At 42.7% G+C, this 13,290-nt stretch overlaps 1 protein-coding gene across 1 annotated transcript in view; it reads right to left on the reverse strand.

Moving 5' to 3' along the window:
- rreb1a (ras responsive element binding protein 1a) overlaps positions 1–8,828 on the reverse strand; it is a 51,608-nt gene extending 42,780 nt beyond the window's left edge. Inside the window, exon 1 of the mRNA XM_031583718.2 lies at positions 8,377–8,828. Within this exon, the coding sequence (XP_031439578.1) occupies positions 8,377–8,416 (40 nt within the window). The 5' untranslated portion in view covers positions 8,417–8,828. The remainder of the gene's footprint in view (positions 1–8,376) is intronic.
- Positions 8,829–13,290: the final 4,462 nt, after the last annotated feature.

Genomic DNA, 13,290 nt, shown 5'->3' on the forward strand with positions numbered 1-13,290 from the left:
GTTACTGCACAGCTCCACTAAGCAACAAGTGCTGCCTGTGAGTAGCACCCCTCCCCCTTATCCTGCTAAACTCCAGAAGGTATTACAAATCCTCAGCCTATGAACAACTGCCAGCTGACAAAACTGTTTAGTCAGCCAGATAAACTGGGCAGGAGAGAGAAAGAGGTGAGACCGACAGAACAAGAAATTGCAGGAGAATGAGAGGGAAATAAAAAAAGGCTTTTTATACAGTGTGTTCACTGCAGGAGTATTTTGCCTTCATTCCACCTCACAATTCTGTAGAAAAAGGTATGAAGACGGAATGGGGGGGTCATTGTTGTTCCGCCTCTGAGCCAGCAGCGGAGGTAGTCACAGAGCCGTATCGACACACACACACACACACACACACACACACACACACACACACACACACACACACACACACACACACACACACACACACACACACACACACACACACACAGCGGAGGTAGTCACAGAGTTGGATCGACACACACACAGCGGCGGTAGTCACAGAGCCGTATCCACACACACACACACACACACACACACACACACACGGTAGTCACAGAGCTGGATCCACACACACACACACACACACACACAGCGGAGGTAGTCACAGAGTTGGATCGACACACACACACACACACACACACAGCGGCGGTAGTCACAGAGCCGGATCGACGTCTGTGTAAAAGGGGCCGTCGGCCTGGCGGAACAGGAATGTGACAGAGCCTAGCAGCTAACCCAAAAGGAGCAAGACTACTATGATGTTGTACATGATGCAGACCAAATATGCTTGAGTCGCTAGAAATGTGCACAGCTTGCAAGAGCCTGTTCACACCAGGTTACCCCATCATTGTTTTTGAAAGCAACAGGTAGACAAGTTTATTTCCGAAGCGAATGTTATGCAACTTTTTTCTTGTTTGTAGAGACCCTATGCATGTTCACGCATATTTAAAAAGGTTTTTAACCTTTGATATAGTCAAGGTTTCTGTTATGTTGCCACCATATTGATAATGTCAAATTGATTAAAGGTGACATATTATGGAAAACTCAACCTTCAACTGAAACTTTTTCAGTGCTTCCGTACTACATTTGGGTATCAAGAGACCCCCAGCCTCAGGGGACAGAAGAGCGGAGTGGATTTATTAGGTTTATTTTTGTATGGCAACGTCCCAGCTACAGTCAGTGTCAGGAAGTATTTGTATTATTATGCTAGACTTGTATTGGAAGCAGCTGGCAAGAATGTGATTTTTTTTTTTTATTAAAAATGTATTATTATAAAATAAGGCATGTATACAATCATTAGGTCAAGACACAAATGGAATAAAGGTGTACACTGCTTTTTCAGAAACAAAGCCACTTGAGTCCATTTCAAGTTTTCTCTTAGTAAAAATCGGAAATACCTCAGTATTTGAGACATCAATGAATTCCAAAGACATCAACCAACTTGGCATTGCCATGGAGAGCCTACTCGTGTCGTCATTACCCGTGGAAGAGCAGTGGCTCATTATCATTTAAAGGCACAGGCACTCAAACCAGACTCTCAGAAAAGGGCTGTTTTAGACAGGGTGAGAAGGGTGCTGTGGTGCTTGATCCTTGTGGTATTTTGACCAATCAGGGTACAGGCATTTCATTAAGACCCCCAAGGGACCGTGTCAACTTCTGGGAAAAGGGGGTATGAGATGACTCCTTTAATTTATAGATTATTACTTTTTCCCCTCAGAGTTTGAGTCAGAGCTTGGGATTCCAAGTGGCATTCCAGTGAAATTTTCTGAGTTGGAAATATTGGGAGTTCCGAGTAGTCTCCTACGCGGCATTAAAGATCAAGGTAGATGCCATGGTAAACGTCACACCTCTGGATTCAGAATGCATGCTATCTAAAAGCAAACACCGGGAGGCATTACGTTGCCTCACATTTACATTTACATTTAGTAATTTTGTCCAAAGCGACGTACAAGGGAGAGAACAGTCAAGCTAAGAGCAATACAAAGCATGGTGTAACAATAAATACTACTTTACATGAGAATTAGAAAACAACGACCTAGAAAAAAGGAAAAAGAGGTGCAGGAATGTAACTGCTGAAGTGCAAGTTAAGCGCTAGTCAGGTGCCGGTTAGGAAGGGAGGTGCTCTCTGAAGAGTTGGGTCTTCAAAAGCTTCTTGAAGGTAGAGAGGGACGCCCCTGCTCTGGTAGTACTAGGCAGTTCGTTCCACCAACGTGGAACTACAAATGAGAATAGTCTGGATTGCCGTGCTTGCACAGACGGCAGTGCCTCAGTTTGGTTGAGTGTAAACAAGCAAAGGTGGCATTGTTAGGGGTCTTCTTAACGGCATTATAGCTAGATCTCTGTACAAAAAGAACTACAGTCTCAGCCCAGTCTGCCACTTTTCCTCTTCTCTCTCCCTATCCATCTCTCAGAGCATCAAGTTAACCCTGTCTGACCCAGCTAGCGATAAACTTGGCATACTCAATGAGATAAACCAACCTATTCGCAGAATAACATACGAGAAAACCAGTAGAAAAAGCTGTCACGGTGCCAAAAGAAACAGCTGTGCATTCTCACAAACACTTTCCTGAAAGAAAAATAATAAATGTAACTCTAAAAAGGCTAAGCAGCCTTCTCCACATACACTGAAAGGAGACATTTTCTTTGGTGAACAAACTGAGGCACAGATGAAGGTGATTTTAGGGCTATTGTTTCTACACATCCTCTGTCTCTTCCTCCTTCAGCTCAGTTTCCTGACACCATGTGCTCCTGTCCCCTTCGTTTCTTTTCTAGTCATGTCGCCCTGTTCTGTGGGCTCTACTGAGGAACACATATGTCCAGTTCGGTGGGCTCTACTGAGGAACACATTTCCTTTCTTTCCTTGTACCCTCCTTTGTCCTTACTTATTAACTTCTGCATTTCTCACTTGGTTTAACTCTTGCACACTCCAGCCCCCTTTCTCTTCTCAAGGTAAGATTGCTAGGTTCTCCATTTTCTCCCTCTGTTCTCTGATCTCTCCCACCTCTTTTCTCTCTGTCCTTTACCACTTCAACCAGCATTCTTTCACGTGGGAGATAGCAGTCAATTTAGACTTTGAACCCGCAGTAAAATGCCCATTTTATTTGTAGGTTGTCACAGGGAAGGGGGTTAGAAGGGGCAGGCAAGAAGGAAAGAATGAGTGGAGGCTTAGCACCTTGCCTTTGCTCTAGTGAGCAAGTTGGCACTCTGAGGTGTCAACCACAGGCTCCAGAACATTCCCCCAACACCCATCACAACCAGCGGCACAACTCTTTCATTCCTCACAGAACAAAGGATACCATTTCCTGCAACGCTCTCAGAAACAAACACGTTTGAACTCAAAAGGCACAATGTGTAGCTTTCAATAAAAAAAATGTATATTCTAGATAAATATGTATATATAAAAATGTCATTCTGGAAGAACAGTGAAAAATGAAATAAATGTTTCCCAGTTTTCTTGAGCACACTACAGATTATTGATTCTTAGTTTTGTTTTATTTTCATCAGTTGAAATGTTTCACGGATAGAATACATGCAGTACAGGGGGGAGAAGCAGAGAGGCAGAAGCAAGTAGACAAATGTATATGTGACAGGTAAGGTTAGGTTTTTAAGTAGAGCTATGGACCAGGGAATCATGCCAATAATGTAATTTCATTACTATAGTTACAGACAAATAGGCTGGCACTCAATATAAGATACATAAGTAGTAGACTACAGAAATGTGCAGAGTAGTTTGGCCAGAACAGGAAGCAGTAAGCGGAGCACTCCTGCCTGCAGATCAGAGTACTGAATACTGTGGAACATTTCTTTTTCTTCCATGGCAACAAACACTGCTACTGGGTCTGTGTCTCAAGTTATATGAAGAAAAAAATAATAATAACTAAAAAATGAATTAATCAGTCAATAAATAAACAAAAATAAAACTAACAAGAGACACTCGTAAATATCAGGTCAACATCACACAAATAGGTAATACATCTTAAAACAAGAGATGGCAGGTTCAGATTTTATGTTGGATAGGGATGACTTTTTGTTTTGTTTCAGGTGTTAAGACTCTTTGCTGTGACTTTTATGGAAAGATTGAAAAAGCCAACGAAAGGTTTAACTTGATCAATGCTATGTTTAGGGCCAATTGGAAGGACGTCCATCTTATCAGAGTTCAGCTGCTGAAAGCTTTGGGACATACAATCTTTTAAATCAAGACATGAAGTGACCTAATACAAATATGAATAAGACGCAAATGTGTCAAACAACACCACAGTGTTCATGGCCATAATAAAATAGGTGTCAATGTTAAGTGTTCTACTAAAGTGTAAATGATGTTAAGATAATGTTAAGGTTGGGAAAGTCAGAGACATTGCCAAGAACTGTATCAATGCAGCCAACTGTCCCAAATAAACGTACTCTACAGAGGACAAAGAGGGCCACATGAAGGCAGCAATATATAGCTACTTTTCTTGCACCAAATTACAGTACATTTGATCAAACAAAACAATGCCGTGTTTTTAGTTTGTTTCCCCATGATTCTCATGCAGGAAGTGTTGCTCAAGACCTGGGAAGTGAAAACTAGGAGCTGATTTAGATGTATGGAAGGTGAGCTACTAGAAACCCCTAACCTTATTCTCAGACTCTCTTGTACTCTGGATTCTTATGAATGTTATTGTCGCTGTTTATTGAATGTTGTTTCGAATATATCCAAGATTTAATGGCTCTCCATTATAGTCTAAAAAGATAAGCCTGAAAAGAACTTTGTGTGTTCTCCTACTGGTGTGTTTAGACTACTGAAATTAGGCTACTTACTTGCCTTTTATCTAAAATAGGGATGGCCAAAAACATAACCAAAGAGAACATAAAGAACATTCAGACAAAAAAAAAGATAATCTCTTCACCTCTTCATCACATGCAGTTTGTTGAAAGTTATGAAGTTTGTTGTTTTTGTTGAGTTCAAGGTTACTTTACAAAGTCTGTTTGTTTGGTCTGTTGTCACCGTTGCAACGGTTTGGCAGACATTTTGAAACGAAACTCCTAACTCTTTTCCTCTTGTGTCCTGCACCCTCCTGTAGTGTATCCATTCTTGTCATCACAATCAGTTGGGAATATAATCTTAACTTTACATTTTTTTTTTTTTTTTTAATAAAACCCTCCAGTCCAAGGGAGACCATTGCCTCCTCCCCTCAGAGGGGACCTTAAAAGACTCTCCATCTGGAGGTATGGGGCCCTCTTGACTCAGCTGAACCACACCTCAGAAAGATCTCGTGTGTTTTGAAACACAAATAAAAGTCTCTAGACTGCAATCCCTCACATGTCACATTTTCACTAAAAGAAAGAAGACTGCATATTCAAGTAGTCGTAACTTCAAAAAACGCCACGATCTAAGTAAAAAATGTCAGTTCAGTGACATTGTATAAACTACAGGTCTACATCAGGTCCATGGAACATGCCATGTGTAGACTACTTCAGGTCTATGGAACAGGCCATGTATAGACCACATTCAGTGATCAGGTCTACATCAGGTCTATGGAACATGCCATGTATAGACTACATTGTTTTTCTCTGTGGGATGTGTCACTCAGCTTGAGCTTTAAGTTGTGACCAAGCTATAATCAATTAATACTGCTTTTCCATTGACTGTTGTTGTACAGCACAATACAATACAATGCAGAACAGTACACTCTGGAGGAGTACCTGTCACCTCAACTAGTACCCATGAAGGTAGGCGGGGTCGACGGCAGATTTGGGTTTGGTTACAATATCTCAAGTGACACGCTTACAAACAATGAAGGAGCTCTAAGGTTGGATGTACCTCTTGCTAGATAGGCTATGATGACTCAAATGACAGAAAGATACAGGACAGGAACTGCAGCAGTCAAGGAAAAGACTGTTGAAAGAAAAAACAAGAGCATTGAGGAAATCGTGCTGCTTCTTGCAGATGATGAATAGAAATATATGTGAGAGTCTGGCCGGGACGCACTTTATTCGGCTACTTCACCTGTTGCATCTGTAATTACTGACTTTCATATAAATCCAATTCAATTCATTTCATTTTTTTATAGCACCAAAACAATAAAATGAGCTCTAGGCACTTTACAGAGCACAGGGCCTGAACCCCCTGGATTGAAACCTCACACTGACTGACTGGCTATATTTTCACATAAAGATGCACACTAGTGGTGTCAGACCGGTTGGTATTTATTAAAGTGGACTTACTTTCATCAAAGTTTCAATACAAGAGAATAAAGGGAATTTTCAGCTGAAGTTCCAATGTAAATCAAAAGTTCTACTACGGCTCCATAGTGGAATACTTGCATTTACATTTGTCAATGTGGGATCGCCAACTAAGGTTACATTCTCTCAGGAATAGGTTCTAAATAAGCATAGCCGAGGTTTCGTTTAAACACTCATGGGAGAAAAACAGTCCAGATTATTAACTTGGTGGCATCAACAAGTAGCTTAATATTTGCTCATAAAATGCCTCAGTAAAAACACATCATCTGATTTTAAGCTGGTAGGCTATACATCACCACACCACATTGCTTCCACCGCCCTGCAAGAAATATACTAGGGGTATATAGAAGAGAATAAAAGAAAACTTGACTGCTTTTACTGGCAACATTTGGGAGTTTCCACTGAAAGCCAGCTAGCAAACTAGCTAAAAGGCTACAGACATGCCTCGCAAAACACCAACCAACAGCACGGTTGGCACTCATAAAAGCTAGATAGCTTGCTTACTGATGTATTTTGCTTATATATCCTACTGTTGAAGTGTCTCTGACATTTTCTCTGGGTTTTAGACCTGGATCACAAAAGTCAGTCAGGTCTGGTGGGAACGACAGGTGTTGATTTCAGAAAATAAAAGTTAGGCCAGGCTTCTACTGCTGCCTAAAAGTAAAGTCTAAATTCTCCACTGGGCTACTGCATATTGTCGACTTATCAATGGAGAGACATCCGATAACCAATAGGCTTACTCGGAGAACTCCCATCAGTCTTTAATGACACACAACGCAGCGCTGTTGATGTAGGCCTACTGGTCCACAGTGTAGAATTTCGTAATGGAATGCGAGGTGCTCATCTGGATCTGTTCTCCTTCCTGTCCTCCTAAACAGAACATCCCTGCATTTGCTGCCCCCACTACTTATCTGGTACTTTTAAAAGTTTGATGTCTAAAGGAAAACCTAACGCCCCGCAATGGAAATGAGTGTAGACAATAAACAAAATCACCCCTTACTCGATATTCAGCATACGTTATGCAACACACGAAGCGAGTTGGCCTCGCCACGTTTACCTAAAGAAGGGTGTTGCAGTGCACTGCTCGTGCGCAAATTAAGCGCCTCACCGGCAACGCGAGAGGCGCCGCAAAAGGGCGAGAGGAAAAAAAAAATGCCTAGCAACCATTATCTAATAGCTCGAGCTATGTGGCTGTTAACGTTACCCCAGAGACCAAAAAGCCATCCATTCCTCCAGTCCACTGCGCTACTTATACCTCCTTATTAGTTACAAAAAATGTGTAAAACACAGGAAATTGCCTACGCGTCGTATTTAAACGTCAACTGTTCAAATTAGGCTATAAGATGGTGATGCGGAACGTGTCCTCATAGAAGTTTATAAAACAAGTTGTAGTGTGATGTCCGTCCGATTTACAATTATCAATTTAACCATATGGCATATACTTTTCCTATAGACAACATAAATGCAATGTAACACGGATGCCAAAGTATTGACACCATGTTAACATAAGATGATGCGGCTTTAAGGGGGCGAGAAGGACGTTAGGTTGACAAAACAAGTTAAACTATGCTGTACAAACAGAATGCATCCAAATAACAACTATCCACCCCAGAGATTTTGCTTTAAAAAAAGAAATGTCTGGTCAAGGTCAAAATGTAGAAACTCTACGCATGTCAACTAGCCAGCTAAGTTGTTGCTTCGATCAAAGTGCACGAAGATATGGATGCTCCGTGCAGCACTAGCAGCTAGTTAGCTAGCGATAGACTTTGAACCCTCAGTTGCAGCTCCCATCACAAACTTACAGGAAGCGCAACAGTTTAAATCGGCGTTTACAACTCCGACCAACCAACTCGATAAAATAACATAAGAAACGGCAATATCCGTGTGAGAAAACATCGTGACAAATTCCTGTGCTTGTCTTCTTCTCTTCTTTGACCAGTGAGCATCGTCCTCAGAAAAAAAAAAAAAACTAGGAAGCAAGCAAACAGGAGTTGAGAAAACTCCCTACCATCACTTCGCTTGTACCTCAGTCAAAACTCTGTCATCACTTCATTGCCCCATTATTAGTACAACAAAATACATGTTCAATTTCGGCAGATAACCAAATAAGCGATTTAAAAGAGTAATCCGAGAGCGACTTACGTCTGACTTTGTTGGGGTTGGGCTGCTTACGCCGAGACATACTGATGATGGTGAATAGAGATGATGGGCTGAGGGGGAAAAAGAATAGGCAAACTTGTTCCGGAAAGGAATCAAAATGGCGATACTAAAAATGTACAAAGTTAGTCAACTTTGAAATGTTCCTCTGTCTTCCAGATATCGTTAGCCGAAGACCATGAAATAAATCGACGCAAGAGAGGAAGACACTTTCCTCGCCCGTCCTCAAAGCGCCGTTCTCTGCCCCTAAACCTGATAAGTAAGTGGCCACATCACGTGTTGCTCCTGCTAGTCTCCAAGGGGACGTACTGAAGCTGCTGCAGCTAGACTTGTGGCATATTAGCATCTCACAGGCGTTGAGGGGGCGTTTAAAAAGTTCATCGGACAGTCGAATATCATCACTTGGGGTCACTGCTTTTACTTAATTATGATTCAAACAAATTGCTTTGTTTTTGTTTTTGTTTTAATAGGCTACGGGTTCAGAGACGCCCGCTGGATTCTCATTCGTGGTATGCACACTCAAGAAAGTTGTGCCACCATAGAGTGTGCCACGCACAATCTGGCAGTACATTTTCCATAACAATCGTGACTGGCGATAAGATTGGCTCTATTGGTAGCCTACTTATCCGTGTCAAGAGTTCATTTATAGTGTAGTGAAGTGTAATTCCCAAGTCTGTACAGTGAATAGCATTGTTGCCTGACAAACATTGACCCCACTCATTTCTGTTTGTGCTCGTCGCTTCGGACAAAAATGTGCTGAATTCTTTACTTTTACCTTTACTCAATTTATGTTGTCACAAAGTTACCTACTAAACATCTTGGAGTCGCACCGTCAGGGGTTCATTAGTCCCTGTGAAGTGCGCCGCGGAGGGAGTGCCATAGTGATCGGAGGTGCCCATGCCGTACAGTGCTATTGCAGACCAAACGGATCAATAAACATTACTTTTCAAACAAGTTGTGTAATCAAAACGGTGTAAAACATAGCGTAAAATGCACAAAACAAGTTTTTTGAGAGCGACGAAAAAAACACTAGCCTTTGGAGCGGTGTTATTTACGTTGCCTTGTGTCACCATAAAATGCAGCGTTTTCTTAAATTATTATGATCCCTGCCCAAGGTTCTCACAGCCACTGAATTTGAACTGTTATCACCCAGTCACGCCATCATAAGTGACACAAGGCAGCTTAAAATACCGCGCTCCAAAGGCCTAGAGAGCAATGTGTTTCTCACCACTCTTAAAAAACTTCATGATTACAGAAAAAACAGCGTAGCTTTGTGCATTTTACTCTGCATTTTAGATCATATGTTACTGCAGCGTAAAAAGCTTTGTGCTTTGTGCTCTTTGGACGATGTGTTTTACGCCACTTTATTGACAACGTGTTCCGCATGTGACACATTTTGATAAGTTTGGCCTGCCATAATGTGACCTATTGACCCCACGTCGACTCAGCACTGCACTAGGATTCACCACAGCAGGGGAGGCAACAGTTCTTTTGACCCTCTCCCCTGACAAACACCATGTTCCCTAATGCTATGGTATGGGAATAAACCATACAAACCTACTGAGAATTCGTCCGTGGCAACAGTAGATCAGACCGATAACTATAGGCTTAGTTCCGATTCTATAGCTGTAGTCAGTGCCTTTCAGTAAACGTAGAAAAAACATAAGGCTACGGCTCTGGAACCGCAACTGTTGTGCACTATTGGTACGGAATTAGATTCCGTACCATAGTTTATATATCATCAGTCCAGAATAATTTCTCCATGCCAATAGTAGGCGATTTGAGTAATGATTTGATTTGGGGCCCCCTGAAGTGGGGCAGGCTCAAAGCACTTTTTGGGCAATAGCTCGACAACCATTTCGTTTTATGGGAAGTTGGCACATGGCCCTAGCTCATTACGTATTATCTGTGCTCATAGGGGGCGCTGCAAATGACATATGTCAAGAACTTGAAAACTGTTTCTCCCAAAATTACAAAACTTTTTATGGCAGGTTGGCCTCTAGGAAGTGAATTACCCTAGCTCATTACCATTCATTTAATTTGTGGAGTAGCGCCACCTAGTGAAGACTGTTCAGTGCAAACATCTACCACTTCACTAGCCGATATCTTTTGATTTAAAGGTGCAAACTTAACCAAATTTGACATGCTGCATCGCTACCACATTTTTTGTATGCACGCCACATTTTGCTACATTTTGTCAACAGCAGCAACAGACACCCAGGACATTTTTTTTAACTGATATGAATGAAGTGTTAGGGTGATGACCCTCCTCCTTCTTTTACTCAGGACCTTGTCAGCAGTGAAATGGCATTCTTTTGGAATTGGATTCTCCTGAATTGTTCCTGTAGCAGGCAGGCCTCTTTCTAGAAGCTTGATGCTGATGAAATACCGGTAAGAGTACACCAGTGTTCCTCTGGGAACCGTCACTCCATTTGCACTTGCACCCATTTGAAGGTGTCCTTACCCTGGCAGGTCTCGAAGTCCCTGGCAGGTCTCGAAGTTGGATTTGGTTTGCCAGGAACATGTTGTCATGCCCGGCTCACAGGCATGCCAAATAAAAGAGAGTCACACAGGATTTAACGCCAAACAGTATGCTTTTATTTAGCGACTAGGGTATAGTACCAGGCCAGACTACGGTGAGATGGGGCAGTCAGTGAGTCAGTAAGGTTGTAGTGTATGTGTGCATGCTAGGGCAGTAGATGGAATGTTGTATCTCAGCAGGTACGGAGCGACGAGCAGTAGGGAGCAAGGTTTCCACGCGATCTCTCTCTCTCCGAATCTCCCATGAAATCCGTGGGCGGTGCTCTTATAGTAGCAGACCCAGGTGTTCCCAATAACGAATGAGCTGGCCACACCTGCGGGGCATCTGTAATACAACGACACTGACAAAGACAAAGACAAGTAGCTCTCCCAGCAACCATAGAGGCGGGGTCGTCACAATGTTGATGAACTGAACACCGGCCTGTGAAGGAAATCATTTGGTTCGTCAATACAGACTTTATCTGGCCTGGGTAGACTGGAGCAACCTTGGAGCATTTTCTTCAGGAATGGTCTTACTCTCCAAAGCAGATCCTTTTTCTTCAGACCTTCTGTCACATCCAGATCATTGACCACTATCTGAACTATAATCGGGACTCCTGTTTTGGCAGCCCAAAACATTTGAATGATTGGATATCCAAGACATGGCATTGACACTGAGATTCCTAAAAAGGTCTTGATCTCTTCCGGTGTTGTGTTCAAGCAGCATGAATTCTGTACCATGCGCTGGTTGGTGAAGATAGATAGATCCTGAATTTGCTGCATGTCAATGTACTAGAAGTATTACAGCGGGCTCCAGTCTCTATGACTCAGGGCTGAATCATCTGACATAATTCCACACTCTTCCAACACAGGCATGAACCTTAGGAGAAAGACAAAGCACACTAAATAAAGCACACTTAATAAAGCACAGGTAACATGTTATAAAATGTTAAAGAGTTTACCTGTGAACACTTTTGGACTTAGTTTCATCTGCCATCCTGCTAATCAATGTGTTCAAAAAAGTAAATGTGTTAGTCCACCTCATCTGGCTCCTCCTGTGCTCGGTGTCATCCTCTCTTCCTGGACTCCAGGTCTGATATACAGTATCTGAATCGCCCTCAATGATTCTACCCTCGTATAACGGTCTACTAAAAACATTGTGAAGCAACCATAAGTACTATGGAGTTAGGAGTGAAATAAAAAACGAGTTAAATGCCTATGTTATCCTGATGTAAAGCCTATTTTCAAAGTGTCAATCCAACTCAATCGCTGAGATTCCCAAAGATGGACATTACCTCTCGCTGTGGTACAAGAGCTCCTCTAGTCATTTCTGGCGAATGTAAATAGTGACTGTCAAAGGGTATCCGTGTCGAGAGCCTTTTAGAGAAGGCACAAAAGGTTCTCGACACGGATACCCTTTGACATTTGGTGGCAGCGGTGGGATGGCTTGCCATGAGGTGATCGGAGGCGTGCCAGTAAAACTGTTTGAGGGACCCCCAGGTAGGTTGACTCCGGTGTGAGGGACCCCATAGACGGGTGAAGCACTTGTGTGAGGGGGGTCAGCCCTATGTTACCACAGCCCTATGTTCCCACATTTCTACGGATTTTTTTTTCACTGACAATTTTGAAAATTAGGCCCTATGTTCCCACAGCCCTATGTTCCCAGATTTATTTCGAAAAATTAGTCCCGTTGTTCCCACAGCCCTATGTTCCCACATTTCTAGATTTTTCTGAAAATTAAACCCTATGGTCCCACATTTCCTGTTAAGCCCCGGCTGTTTTTGGGACAAAAACACCTACAAATGCATGCCTAAAGTAAATGATCAATTCCTCCACAATTATACAGTCGATTTGCATGTTCATGTTGCAAAAAAAATCGCAGACCCGCCCGCGGGTTAGGGTTATAGGTTAGGGTTAGGGTTAGGGTTAGGGTTAGATGAACTGTAGGAACATAGGCCCTTATTTTGTAATGAATATTAGAAATGTGGGAACATAGGCTAAGACCTCATTTTTAAAAAGCTCTTAGAAATGTGGGAACATTGGGCTGTGGGAACATAGGGCTGTGGGAACATAGGGCTGTGGGAATATAGGGCTGTGGGAACATTGGGCTGTGGGAACATTGGGCTGGGGGAACATTGGGCTGTGGGACTATAGGGCTGTGGGAACATTGGGCTGTGGGACTATAGGGCTGGGGGAACATAGGGCTGTGGGAACATAGGGCTGGGGGAACATAGGCACGCTCCCTTGTGAGGGACCCCATAGACGGGTGAAGCACTTGTGTGAGGGCCGCTCTGGATGGGAGAAGTACGGTTGGTGGATGCGCGAGGAATGCCTGTGTGCGTGAAGTAATAGGGTGCGCTTCCCGAAGGTGAGGGCAGT

Source organism: Clupea harengus, chromosome 17 (genome assembly GCF_900700415.2).
Source record: "Clupea harengus chromosome 17, Ch_v2.0.2, whole genome shotgun sequence".
NCBI lineage: Eukaryota > Metazoa > Chordata > Actinopteri > Clupeiformes > Clupeidae > Clupea > Clupea harengus.